The 13,622-nt window shown below is 56.2% G+C and overlaps 1 protein-coding gene across 1 annotated transcript; it reads right to left on the minus strand.

Moving 5' to 3' along the window:
* Nucleotides 1–4,285: 4,285 nt before the first annotated feature.
* Nucleotides 4,286–11,096, minus strand: SLC35E4 (solute carrier family 35 member E4). The gene is made up of 2 exons (XM_024566968.4): nucleotides 9,713–11,096; nucleotides 4,286–5,242 (listed from the first exon to the last, which is right to left on the minus strand). The coding sequence occupies exons 1-2, from the start codon at nucleotides 10,329–10,331 to the stop codon at nucleotides 4,809–4,811; spliced, it is 1,053 nt and encodes a 350-aa protein (XP_024422736.1). The 5' UTR covers nucleotides 10,332–11,096; the 3' UTR covers nucleotides 4,286–4,808.
* Nucleotides 11,097–13,622: the final 2,526 nt, after the last annotated feature.

A 13,622-nucleotide genomic window follows, 5' to 3' on the forward strand; every position in this document is an offset into this window, starting at 1 on the left:
TCCGAGGATATGTTTATTTATTTTAGAGAGAAAGGGGGAGAGAGAGAGAAAAAATATCAGCATGAGTGAGAAATATCGATCGGTTGACTCTAATATGCACCCAAACCAGGGATCGAAGCAGCAACCTTTTGGTATACGGGACTACACTCCAACCAATGGAGCCACCTGGCCAAGGCCCATCACCGTGTGCATTTGCCAAGTGCCTGCTGTGGGCCAGGATGGTATGGTGCTGTGTCAGGGATGATGCAGAGGTGGGGATGCCAAGATATTCCACTTTGGAGCGGGAAGCTTCCAGATTAATTCCCCATGGCCCCAGGCTGTGTCCTGCTCAATCGCTCACTCAACATTCCCTGGTGTGGTAGCCAGCCTCAGAGATGACCTCAGTGATCTCCTCCTTCTGGTGTTTATGCTCACACTGAATGGGGTTCATCTGTACCCAACAAGACATTAGAGAAATGAAGATATTAGAATTAATGAATAAATGAGAGTATTAGAGAAATGAGTATGATTTTCAAAATTGGGTCAGAAAGGACATTGTGGCTTTGGGCTGCCTTGAATCGCTCACTCTGGTGGGAGCCAACCACAATGTCACAGGAGTCCTGTGCAGAGGCCCACGTGGCAAAGAACTGAGGCCCCCTGCCATATGAGTGGACCCATCCTGAAAGCGGATGCAATCATGTCTAGCCTTCACGTGATTGCAGCCCGGGCTACCATCTTGACTACAGTCTCCTGCAGACCCTGAGCCAGAACTACTCCACTAAGCCACTCTCAAATTCCCGATCCACAGAAACTGTGAGATAATTCCTATCTATTGCTTTAAGCCATAATGTTTGGGGGTGATTCGTTACCCCAAGCCAATACAACTGATGTTACTATGCGCTGGACGCAAGAAACTGTCCCCACTGTCATCTGCTTACCTGGACCACAACAATAGCTCTCCCTTAGTTTCCCTGCCCGTTCATTACCTCCTCCACATAGGACCCAGACCAAACTGAATGTCCATTATCAAGTAATGTTTATTGACTATCAGGGCTCTTGCGTGTTGAAAACCTTCCATGGCTCTCCATTGTGTTTTGTGTTATTTCCAGGAAACATTTGCAACCAAGCAGGAACAGCGCGAGTTTCTGGCATCCCTAAGCTGATTTCGGAGCAGAGTAGAAAGCAAGGAGAGTCCTTTTTGCCCTGGCCCCCTGGAATGACAATCCAAGGGCCCCTTGGGGAGGTTAGGAGGGGGCTCTGGCAGCTGGGGCTGAACAAGGCAGCAGCTTTGTTCTGAATTCACAATGGCAGGATGCCCAGCAAAAGGCCCAGCAAAGACCTAGCTTCCCCTGTTTCCTCCAAGGCAGGGATAGGTGGTGGGAGCTGGGGTATCCATCCAGCTCTGCTCCAGCAAGAGCTTGCCCTGGGGGCTCTCACTGTACAGTAGAAGGCTGGGGGTGGGGGTAGCATGAGAAGCCTTGGAGGAACTGGGCGGTGCCTGGGTGTCTATAGCGAGTCTGTCTACTAACCTTTCTTGAGGACCTGTTAGCTTCCAGGCACTGTTGCTAAGCACTTACAGCTTCTGGGAGCTAGATGGGGTTAGGTTCTACTGCCCCCACCTCACAGAGGCACAGGAGGGGAAGGCCCTTGCCCAGGGACACATAGCTTGGACATGCCAGAGTTGGGATTTGACCAGGGCTGGCCCCTGCTCTTGACTAATATTCTCTTCTGCCTACTTTATCTGGGCCAGTGTGGGGAGACAGTGGTGAGCAGGGCAGTTGTCTCAGCCTTCCCAGAGCCCATGCTGGTGGAGAAAAGGTGATAAAGCAGTTCTGAGGATGGAATGTGCACAGAGCTCTGCCTGGGGAAGTGCAGGGAGCTGGGGTGATCTTTAATTCAGCTTGGCTTGGGGCAGAGCAAGGGTGGGGCAGGGAAGAGCTTCCCAAGGAAGGTGACATCTGTTATGCCAAGGAGACTTCCCAGCAGGGACTGGGGACAATGATTGAGGCTCAGAGAGGCGAAGTGACTTGCCTGAGGTGATAGAACTAGGAAGAGGCAGAGCCTAGAGGGGCAGTGGCCTTTCAATGGGATTCACCCTCTAAGCCCTTCCTGCTAGTTAGCCCTAGGATCCTCTCTTCCAAGATGCTGTGAAGCCAGGAGAGACTAGACAGGTCATGTCGTGAGAAAGGGGAGTTAAACCCAGGCTTTCCGACTCCCAGCTGAGTGTTCTCTGCCCACTACTGGGAGGAGTGATAGGGCGGACTTCAGCTATGAGCCTGGGGAAATCACCTCAATGCTGAGTGGTCCTGAGTCTGGTGACATGCCAGCCCCCAGGTCAAGCACTGCTCCACTTCCCCCCTGTCCCACCCCCACAACCACCAGGGGCTGGCTTTCGACAGGAGGCTCGCTGTTAAGCCAGGCATTCCACTGGGCCCAGGAGCCCAGGCAAGGGTGCTGCAGGGAGGCTCCTCCTACGACAGGGAGCCGCCTTGAATGGGAAAGGGTCCTGAGTACTGAGGATGTTCTGCCCACCCAAGGCTGACTATCGTCTGTCCAAGCCACAGAATGGATCCTGGAGGTGCCCAGGCTATACTGGGACAGGGCTGAGCCTTCAGCATCTCTGAGTCATAGGGAGGGTGTACAGAGAGTGACTCATCCTGGGCCCACTTCCCTCCTCGAGGCCAGCCTAGATGAAGGTCAAGGCCAGGAAACCTAGCACACGTCCTTCCTGGTCCAGGTAATTGCCAGCCTTGCTCAGGCTGTGCTGTCTTGCACCGGCTGGCATAGCGGTCCTCCATGAATTCTGGCTGTGTGAACGAATGATTCCTCCCTGAGTCCCAGGCCCCCTGGATCCCAGCCCCAACCTAGTCTAGTTCCCATCCTCACACAGAAAGGGGATACTGTCTCACTTTCCAGATGGGGCCAGAGAAAGTAGATGATAAGATGATAGCCCAAGATAGGGACCAAGCCAGCTGACACCATCACCCCTCTATTCCCTGGCTCTGCCCACCGGGCTCCTCATTGGAATCCATGGGGAGATCATCCGCCCCACTCTGCAGATAAGGAAACTGAGGCTCAGAGAAGTAAGGCTACCTACCTAAGGTACACAGTGTACACAGTGAAGTAGGAAGTGAGCAAAGCAGAATTAGGTCCCCATTTTCCCTAATCCAGACAGTCCTTATTGTTTTGTTTTTTTTTTTTTAAGATTTTATTTGTTTTTAGAGAGGGGGAGGGAGGAAGAAAGAGAGAGAAACACCAATGTGTGGTTGTCTCTCGCGAGCTCCACATTGGGGACCTGGCCTGCAACCCAGGCATGTGCCCTGACTGGGAATTGAACCGGCGACCCTTTGGTTCACAGGCTGGCACTCAATCCACTGAGCCACACTAGTGAAGTCCTTATTGCTTTTAATAGGAAGTCTCCAGCAGAGGCAGCTTGGTGGGGCAGGTGGGGGGAGTTAAGTGCACAGGGCCAAGCAAAAGATAGGAGAGAAGTGAAGGTGAGTTCAGCCAGCAGGTCAAGGCGGGGACTGGGATGGCTCTAGGGGTTAGGTCTGCTGTCCTAACTTCTCAACATGACAGCCGTGCTCCCCTGCATGTCCCCTGGGTCAGCCCACAAGATCCTCCCTGCTGAGTGCTCCCTCTTCCATGAACACACCCTGATTCCTTGCCCTTTGCACCCACAGCCTGGGCATAGCCCCTTATCAAGACCCTTCCTTCATCAGGCTTCCTTTTTTGGCTTTTCTTTTAGAGAGTTGCATGTTTTGGTTTTCTCCCCCAGGCAAGGGTTTGGTCATGAAAGGGAGAAGGACGTGTAGAGAGAGGACACCAGACAGAGGGCACAGCATGTGCAAAGGTCCTGGTGAGCGGGCCTGGCAATATGGGGGACTTGAAGGAAGTCATGAGGCTGGAAGGTGGAGACCAAAGAGAGGAGAAGCAAGACAGGAGCCTGGTGAGCCTGCAGGGGCTAGATCCTGAGGGCCTTGTGGTCTGGGGCAGGAAGTTCTGACTTTTTCCCAAGAGAGGTATGGAGTTACAGAAGGCATGATCTTTTAGAAAGATCCCTCTGGGGCTGTGTGGAAGTTGGAGTGGAGGGCCCAGAGCACAGCAAGGAAGAAGCCACTGTTGCCCTCCAGAAGATGGGCAATGGTGGCCAGGCCAGTGGAGGGACTTTAGACAATGGGGCTAAGTTGGAGCCTGGATAGGTCACAGAGGGTAAGGGAGGATGTCCTTGTTTTTCTGTGGGTGGCAAGAGGCCATCACTCTCCCTATATTTCCTTGGCTGTAACCCTGAGGAATGACACAGGTGTACAAGCAAAAATAGTTTATTTGAGTACGGAAGACCCAAAATTGGGGGGCCCAGGGGTGAGGCCACAGTAGCTGCCAGGGGTTGGCACACATGACCCCACCTCCCCAGGGGAGCCCAGCAGCAAGAAGCCCCTCTCTGGGCGCCCTAGCTGCCTCCCCCTCTCCCTGGAGGAAGGATTGTGCAACCGACAAGAATCGTCATCGTCACCAGAACTCCGTGAGGTTCTCAAAGTTTGGCCAGCAGTTTTTGGCATAGTCACTGATATCAATAAGAATTACTCCAACAAGCACAGTGACTGTGCCAGGCTTGGACCCACCAACCAGTGGTGAGTGGGGTCTGTGACAAGGAGAGGCAGCCAGGGACAGGCAGGTCTCTCTGGGAGGCCCCATTCCAGCCTCCAAGGTCGCCTTTCCTGAAGGCGCCTCTCTCTCCTATGGCCTGCTCTCCACTTTGCCCATGGCCACTGGCCAAGGTTAGATTTGGGCTAAGGCTGTCCCAGATAGCCCATGTGCTCTCCCAGGTCTCAAAGACCCTTGCCAGGCTGGTTCCTCCGCCAGAAGCCCCAGCGGGCAGCCCAGGAGGCCACGAACTCGCAGTTGTGGTAAAGGAACATTCCTGAAAGGGTGAGTGCAATGCCCACGTAGCTGAGGCCGCTGAGGCGACTGCCAAACAGGAGCCGGGACAGGACGAGGTTGCCCACGACAGTGAGGTTGCCCAGGACGTGGACGGTGAGAGCAGAGGTGAGGGCCAGCAGGGAGAAGCTGGCCAGGTTGTAGAGCACGGACAGGAGGCAGCTGAGCAGGATGCAGGCCCAGAGGCGGGAGTCAGTGGGAGCAGGCGACAGAGCCACACCAGCCTCCAGCACCAGGGCCGCACCTGCCAGCAGGCAGAAGCTGGGCAGCGAGGTGGCGTACAGCAGGGTCACCGCATCCAGCCTCTCCTCCTGCAGCAGGGCACCTGCAACCAGGACAGCAGCCATCAATCAGCACCCTGTGGGCAGAATACCCCCACTTCACCAACCCAGCATGACCTCAAAGGCCCGTCCCCCAGGAAGCGTGGCCCAGCCCCTCGGGCAGAGTTAGTGGCTTTTGCTCTGTCACACGATGATTAATCAAGAATCCGGAATCACACTGCCTGGGTTGCTGACTTGTGTCCACTCCTTCCTAGCTACGACCTGGGGCTTCACTTCACCTGGGGAGGCCTAGGTCTCTTCATCTGCAAAGCTAGGTGATAATAAAACCTAATGTGCAGGGTCTTTATAAAGATTAAAACAGATAACATACATAACGTCCTTGATAAGGTAAGTGTTCAGTAAATGTAAAAAGATAAAATAAAATAAATAGGCCTGTTATCACCCCGTTCAAACTGCTTTCTGTGAAGCTAAAACAATCACCCACTAGTGATATTCAAATGATCAGTAAACATGAAGTGTGGCTCCCCCCAGTAAATATCTTCAGGGGTTCCCCAGGCCCTGGGGAACAGTAGCCTAGGTTCTTAACCAGCTTTGAAGGCCCTGCACTCAGTGGCCTGACCCACCTTCCTAGATCTCAGCCCTTATCACAGCCACCACCCCACAGTGAAGCTCCCACCACCATCGTGGGGACAGGCCTGCGGAAGTCTCCAGCTCTACCACTTACTTAACAACATGGCCTTCACATAAAAAAAAAGAATTTTAAAATAATAAATTGTTTGAGTCAAATGTTAGGTCCATTCATTGCTTCATTCACTCATGACCACTGGGATCAAGAGAACAACAAAAACGTCATTGTTTGCCCTTGGCCGTTCTTCACTGATCAGCATCTTTTGCTCCCAACGCCGAGGCTTGCCGAGATGAATCCAGCACTAAGGGGAAATGTTTTAGCGTGTAAGAAAGAGGGGAACCCACCACCTCGTGCGTGTGTGAATGCGTGCCTCTGCGTGTCTATGCACATGCATACACGTTACCGCCCAGCCAGTTCACCAGGGAAACGGGGCCCATCATCCAAGTCAGACACAGCTCAAGAGAATGGCAGTGTCCGCACGAAGGACGAGGTTTGGGACCTGTCCGGGTTTTAGTGGAGACAGATGAGTAATCGATCCGGGGGCTCTCCGCGCCTCTGTGCATTTTTCTGACACACACTTTCCGAAGAGCCACCGAGGAGCTTATTCAGAGGCCACACTTAGCATAGGAAATCTCTCTATTTCATTTTGATGTTTTGGCTTTGTTCTCTAGGCAACCGTCCCTCTGGCTTGAGCATTTCTAGAAATGAACAGATAATTGGAATGCCTCCCGCTCGTTCACTCCAAATTTAGCACCGTGTGAGCTGCCTGTGGCCTGCATGTTAGAGGGCCCTTCATCGAAAGGTGATTAAGATTTCAGGTGAACTTTACCTCTGCGAGAACGTCAGACAGGAAGGTCTTAACCTCCTCACTCAGCCTCTGAGCCTGTTCTGCATCCCACCCAGCCCTCTGCCTCACTCCCCCGCAGCCCAGGGAAAGAGTGGTAATCCTCTGCCAGATGTGGCTCATCCCACCCAGAGCCCCCAAAATGCCAGCCTGTCACCCTGACTCCTCAGTGACCCCTCCTCTGCAGCCCCACCCCCAAGCCTTCCATTGCAACCTCGTCTTCTCCAAAGGCGTTTTGTTTTGAGCATCTGAACATGCCTAAGCTTCTGCCACGTGCAGACAAGCATGCTCTCTAGACCCTGTTCTGCTGGCTACTGGCTTATCCTGTCCTCAATCCTTCACTAGCTGCGTGGCATTGGGCAAGCCAACCTCTCTCTAAGCGTCGTCTCTCCATGTGTAGCATTGGGAACATGACGATACCCCCCTTCTGGGCTGTGTGAGGTGCCGAGCACAGGGCCTGGAGCCCAGTGGTGACTGCTCACCACTGCAGCTGTCTCAGTCCCACACACCCTGCTCCTGCTGGCTGATGCCCCGTGCCCGGGCACGGCCTATTTCCTGCTCCCAGAATGCCCTTTCCTGTTGTTGCTGTGTGAAGACCTGCGCAACAGCATGGGCACACAGTGAGGGCTTGGCAAGTGTTTGTTACTGTGATTATGTTATTGTTATTGTCATCACTCACTGCACGCCTCTTTCCTCAGGCAGCCTTCTCTGGTCTCCCCTGTAAGTAACTGCCCTGACCACACCTGTGTGTCCTCCTTGGCTCTGGAGTTTCCCTCCTGTCATTGTGATGCCTGTTTCTGAGGGCGTCTCCCCACCAGCCTGATAGCTCAGAGGGCAGGGATCAGGTCAGGCTGCTCCCTGATGCAGGTGAGCACAGTTGAGAACAAGTTTATGCCCCACTTCCCAGCCTGTCTGTGAGTGGGAAGTTGGCATCGCTCCTCCCCGACATATCCCCTGAGTCTGCAACTGGCCCAGGTGGGAGGGAGGCTGCTGGCCCTGCCCATGGCTGCCTGGGTGCTCCTCTCCCTGCACTATCACCCTCTGCTCCTATGGAGTCTGCTCTAGTCTAAATCTGGCCCTGGCGTCTTTCCTGGAACCTCTGGAAGTAGAAAGCTCCTCTTGTCCAAAACGCATGCCACGCCCCTGGCTCCAATCTGTTCCTCCCCATCTCTGCTGGGTCCCTTCTCTCTTTGTGGGGCCCCCAGGCTCCTAAGCTCCCTCGTGAGCACCCTGAGCCATGCAGCCCAACCAGCCTGCCAATTCTGCTGTCAGCACCACTGATAAATCTAGCACTTCAGGAGGACCTGTCTAGTGCCAGGTCTCGGGTCAGGTGCTAGGAACAGGGAGCTGCCCCAACCTAGTCCATGGCCTCTCAGAGCTCCTGTCAGAGGGGACACAGACAGGTAACCAAGTGGCTACAATATGGGGCATTCGGAGTCTTGATGGGGGAAGCAGAGGGTGCTATGGGAGCCTGAAGCAAGCACTCTACCCACCTCAGGGGCCAGGCAGTTAACAAGGGAGAGATGGGAGGCACTGGGGAAAGGCCAAGAAGTGGCCTGATGTCAGGCACCTGCCACTCCGTGCCTGTGTGCCTGGGTCCTGGCCAGCCATAGCCCACTCTGCAGGCCGGGGCTCCTTCTGGGTGAGGAGCTCTGGACCTCAGCAGGCATGGTGTGGGCCTCAAGGTTACAGCCTTCCTGGCCCTGTGGCCCTGCCTGGTTTGGGGGGTGGAGGAGTAGGTGTGCCCATGGGGTCAGGTTTCCCACGGCCAACTCATGCCCAGAACTAACTCAGTCCTGAGCTCAGTCACTGGCTCTCATATAACCTGAGGGCAAAAATAGAACCAGGCTTCGTCCCTGATACAGGACCTGGGAGGATGGGGACAGGGCCTCCGGGTCCTGCCTCTGAAGATGCCAGGACAGGGCTGACTCCTGATTTCAACCTTCCATGGCCACCCCCTAACCCCAGCCCAGTGCCACTGGAGCACCCCGTCCTTCTCACATGCCTGGGTCACAGGATCTCGGAGTTCGAAGGGAGGGAGAGCAAGAGGCCCCTGGGACTCCATCGACTCCAATCCTTCTCCACCAAACAGATGGGGACACTGAGTCCCAGACAAAGCTCAGGGCTTCCCAAGGTCACCCAGTATGAGCAGAGGTGTGGCCTCCCTGCCCTGAGTGGGTGCCCTGGCCTCCCCCATGGTTTAGGCAGAGAGAGAGAGTAGGACTGTGACAGAGACTCCCCTCAGAAGGACAGGCAGGAAGGAGGCCCCCACCCTCAGACAGAGTGATTTAGTGGGGTCTAGGCCTGGAGCCTCCCCCACCCTCTGCTCAGAGTCCCCTGTCTCCTGCCATCAGGGGTGAGGCAACCCTGGGCAAATCACAACCCTCTGTGGGTTTCAGTTCCATCATCTGTAAAATGGGCGGGGGGAGGTGGTGGGTACTCTGATGACTCAAGGTCAACACCCAGCAAATGGCCTGTTACACTGCAGCTCCCAGTAAACATGGGCCCTTCCCAGACTCAGCCAAACCCTTGGCCTTCCAAACCCCAGCTCGAGGCCTTGCCCTCTTTCTCCCTCCCCAGTCCCCGCTGCCAGGTCTCCCTCTGGGGCCACAGCCTTCTGCTGTGGACAGAAATCTTGGACAGCATGGAGATTGAATGCCAGGCTCAAATTGTGCCTTGGCCGCTCACTCGCCACCTGGCCCAGGGCAACTCTGTCTACTGGTCAAACAGGGACAAGACAGTACAGTGATTCCCTTGATCAGGGCGGTATGGGGATCCAGTGAGAGAAGGGGACAAAATATGGAACACAGGTCAATGGCAACTATTATTAAATATTAGTTGGGCCTCCAGAGTCTACATTTGGGACCTGGAACTCACTGAGTTGTTGGCTCTTTCTAAGCCTCAGTTTCTGCCTCTTCCAAAGCCATGAGGCTCAGTTTCTTCATCTGTAAAATGGGATAACAACCATATACCTCACAGGTCCACCCAGGCCGCACACCCGCCCCGATCCCCACCTCCTCAAACAGCGACCCGGGCACTCACTCTGCTGAATGGACTTGAGGCCGCGGAGGCAGGTGGCGGCCAGCAGGAAGCCACAGCCAGCAGGCGGTGACCGGAGCTCACCCGCCAGGCTGCAGGCAGCTCCCAGGCAGAGTGGGCACATGGCGGCAAACTGCAGCGGGTGGTGGCGACGGCCGAGCAGAAGCGCCGACAGGGCCAGTGTGATCAGTGGCGTGGTAGTGGTGGCCAACTGTGCCAGGTCCAGGGGCACGGTGCTCAGGCCCACATTGCCGCAGGCCATTGAGGTGCCAAAGGTAAGGCTGAGCAGCAGCACTCGGCGGTGGGTACCACTGGGCATGGGGCGCCGTGCTCCCCGGTGGCATGCCAGCGCTGCTGCCAGCATGTGCAGCGCTGAGAGCAGCAGGGGCCGCCCAAAGCCGTGCACCGTGAAAATCCACTTGTTGACGCTGGACATGCTGGCTCCTGCCAGCAGCCACACCAGTGCTGCCACGGCCACCCGGGCCCGGCCAGGCCGCCCAGTGGCCTGGTGGGTATCAGGGGGCCACTCGGGGGACCCAGCCACCCGAGTGCTGCTAGTCTCTGCCACTGCCTCCGCAGAGGTCATCCTGCCGTCATGGTGCTCCAGAGGACAGCGGCACATCCGGACCAGTGGGGCTGGGGCAGGAGGCCAGCTCCCCAGTAACCAGCTCTGAGCCACCAGAGAGCCCCACTTTGGTCCCGGCCAGGTCCTGGTTTCTCAGATCCCGACTTTCCTTTCAGACAGGTGAGATAACCGCTTCTTCTGCCAGGCCTGTGCCAGCGGAGGTCCAAGAGCTATGTTCCCTGCTCAAGCAAGGTAGAGCCCAGGTGGCGGCTGCTGGAGATACCAGGCTCTCCGGTGCTCAATCCTGGCCTAGTAAGCTCTGGGCACCTCTGCCCCGTGCCAAGTGAAGTCTCTACTCTTCTTCCTGCCTAGTGCCCACGCTATATTGGATGGAATCCTTGTTCCTTTTCCTCTTTGGTCCAGAATCCAGGATCGCCTGCGTGTTCAGGCCAAGCCCAGGCCTGGCAGGGGTGATCCAGCCTTCTGCGCCGGTGTCCACTGGTGCCTCGTAGTCGCGGTTCGCTGCCTCGGACTGTGCCCAGGCCCGTGCTCCGGACAGTGCCAGGCAGTGAGCTCCGGCAGGGCCTATCTTCCAGCTCCCGGTGCTTCGGCTGCGGCTCAGCTCGGGCTGCGGCTGCGGATCAGGCAGCAGCTCCCGCCCGGCTCCAGCCCGCCCGGCTAGGAGGGCGAGGCTCCACGATCTTGGCCCCGCCTCCGCTGCCGCCACCTCCCGCGCCCCACCCGGAAAGTTGGGCTGAGCCCCTGGCCCCGCCCCCGGTCTGGGCAAGTCCCGAGAGCCGGGAGCGATGTCTAGCCCCGCCTCCCCTCTCCACCACACTCCTCGATCCGCCTTTTATTCCCTCCTTCAGTATACTCCCTCCGCAGCTGAAGTGGTCAGCCTGTCTGTCCTTCCTCCCCCCAACTGGTGGAGGATGAGATCCCTCCCCACCAAGGCGAGTCTCCTATAGAGACCAAAACAGGGAAGGAGACACTGGAGCATCTTTTTTGAGAGAGCCCAATAAAACCCCCAGAATCACAGGAGACTCCATCTTCTAGGCCCCTCACCCCAGGGGCCCCCCTCCCAGGACCGATCTCTAGCCACAGTTATCTCGTGGGACCTCAGCATTCAGAAGAGTTGGACTACGGGGACCCTTAAGGCCTCTCCATTGTTCCTCCCTAGTCCCAGCACCTCCTCTCTCCCCAGCCCAGAGCGGACCCCCCTCTAGGCAGGCAGAGGAAGCTGAATCACTAAGGCTATAATCGCAGAAGCAGGGTAGCGCTGGCCAGCATCCATCCCTGTCCCATCTCCTGGGCTCTCAGAGCTGACTCATAACTGGACTTACTGGGGTCCACCCTTTGCCTTCAGCCCTGGCAAGACAAAGAGGCCTGGGTTGGCTGGGAGGCAGAGTAGCTGCCACTGAGCCCTTGCCCCTTCCTGGGTCACAGCGTTCGCGTCTGAACGAGGGATGCCCCAGCGCAGAATAGGCTGATGTAGATTTCAGGCTCTGCACTGGCCTCTCTGAGCACTAGCGAGGTGCCCAGTGCCGGCTGCCAGAGTCTTTCCGGACGTGGGATTTCCTTCTCTGCGGAAGCTCCTCCCCACTGGACTCGGCTCATCCCTAGCCTGTCTTTGATGACAGCAACCTGTCTGGCGGAACGATACCGCACAGAGTGACCACTTAGCCCGGTTCGGGCGCCCTCTGGTGGCCATATTGGAGAATGGCTGCAAGTGTCCCCAACCCTCATAAGAATACTTGGATCTGAATTTAAAAGCCCCAGCCTCACCGGAGACCTACTCAATCAGACGCTCTATGGTTGGCTCAGGAATCTGAATTTTCACATTCGCCTCTGGTGATTATGACGCCCGCTGGAGCCTGCAAGTCACTGCTGAATATACTAAAATGTACGGCAGGGGATTTCCAGGCCAAGGACAAAAATATGGGGATATTTAGACAGGGTTTCTCCACGAGGGGTTGTAGGAGGGAAACTGAGCCAGCCAAGTGGGCATGGCTCTCCCCCCACGTTTACTGAATAGGAGGAATCGGGGCCCCTTAAAGGTTATATTCTTTGTGGGATTGTCAGTTTTCCAGTGAGTTTCCTTTAATAATAAAAAAACAATAACAATTTTTATAAACAATAAACGCCCTGACCTTCTCAGAGCTGAGCTGATGGGGGAGTGGTGGGCAGTGAAAATCTGCCTACACCTCCTCCAAGACTGCCACAGAGTGGCTCCCACCTGCCCTGCCTGGTGAGGGGTCAGCTGTGAAGAATGAAGATTAACCAAGTTGAAGCCTGGGTGCCTTGGCGGGGTGGATAGAGCTGCCCAGGGAGGCTGAGGTCAGAACCCAAAGCAGGTGACCCAGCAGGTGATCCCAGATGGCAGTCCAGAAGGGTCAGGGTGCAGACAGATACTACACCACTGGCTGCCTGCCACAGAGGGCTCCATCCCACCCACTCTGCAGTTACCCCTGGAGTGCGGTGCCACAGAGAGCTCAGTGAGGTTCAGAATCTAGGTGCCCGGGGTAGGGCTGGGGAATTTAGACCAGGTCTGCCTGGCTCCAGAGCCCCAGTTTTTAACCTGGGCTCTCCCTTCTGGGAGAAGGGGGTTGAGGCACGCAGCTTCATGGAGGGTATCAAGGGGCTCCCTCTCACTCTTTGAGGTCTACCTGAAAGCCCGGGACATCCCAGAGCACCCTGCCCTTGCCCACAGGCTCCCAAATGCCCCATATCTGAGTGCTGCCCTTTGGGGGGCCACCTGTGGAAGCAGGTGATTCAGGGAGGGATTCTGGGAGGCACAAGAGAGGGGATGGACCCATTTCTAGCAACAGGGCTACAGAGGCTGTGGGACAGGCCTCCCCTGCTTTTGCTGCATGTCCCTAGACAAATCACTACTGGGGCGACAATTTCCCTGTCCGTGATCTCTGATGAGGTCACAGGCATAAACATGCTGTGTCCGCCAGGGCACCATCCCATGCCTGGGCGTGAGAAATAGGCTGAGGGGGGTAAGTGGTTTGTCTGCAGTCCTCTGGATCTAAACACGAGCTAAACACTGTCCTGGTCCCTGGTCCCCAGGGAGGGCCTCTATTCAGCAGACGGCTCAGGACACGACTGTTCTCACCCTCACCCACTCTCAAGGCCCCAGCCAGCTGTGCCACACAGACACCTGACCCGGTTTTTAGAGGTGGGCTGTGCTGGTCAGACCCCTCGCCAGGCTCTGGTGCACAGACAGAAACTTAAGAAGGGGCTGGGGACTTGAACTGAGAGGGGGCAGAGTCACTGTTGGGGCCACACGCAGACCGGGGGTGATATGAGCACACAGAGAGGGCCTGAGGATAATGGAAGTGACAG

This window comes from Desmodus rotundus, chromosome 7 (assembly GCF_022682495.2).
Source record: "Desmodus rotundus isolate HL8 chromosome 7, HLdesRot8A.1, whole genome shotgun sequence".
Taxonomy (NCBI): domain Eukaryota; kingdom Metazoa; phylum Chordata; class Mammalia; order Chiroptera; family Phyllostomidae; genus Desmodus; species Desmodus rotundus.

Coding starts and splice junctions, on each gene's coding strand:
- SLC35E4 (XM_024566968.4), bottom strand. CDS start 10,331: ATGTGCCGCTGTCCTCTGGAGCACCATGACGGCAGGATGACCTCTGCG. Junction 5,243..9,712: donor CCTCAAGTCCATTCAGCAGA/GTGAGTGCCCGG, acceptor TCCTGGTTGCAG/GTGCCCTGCTGCAGGAGGAG.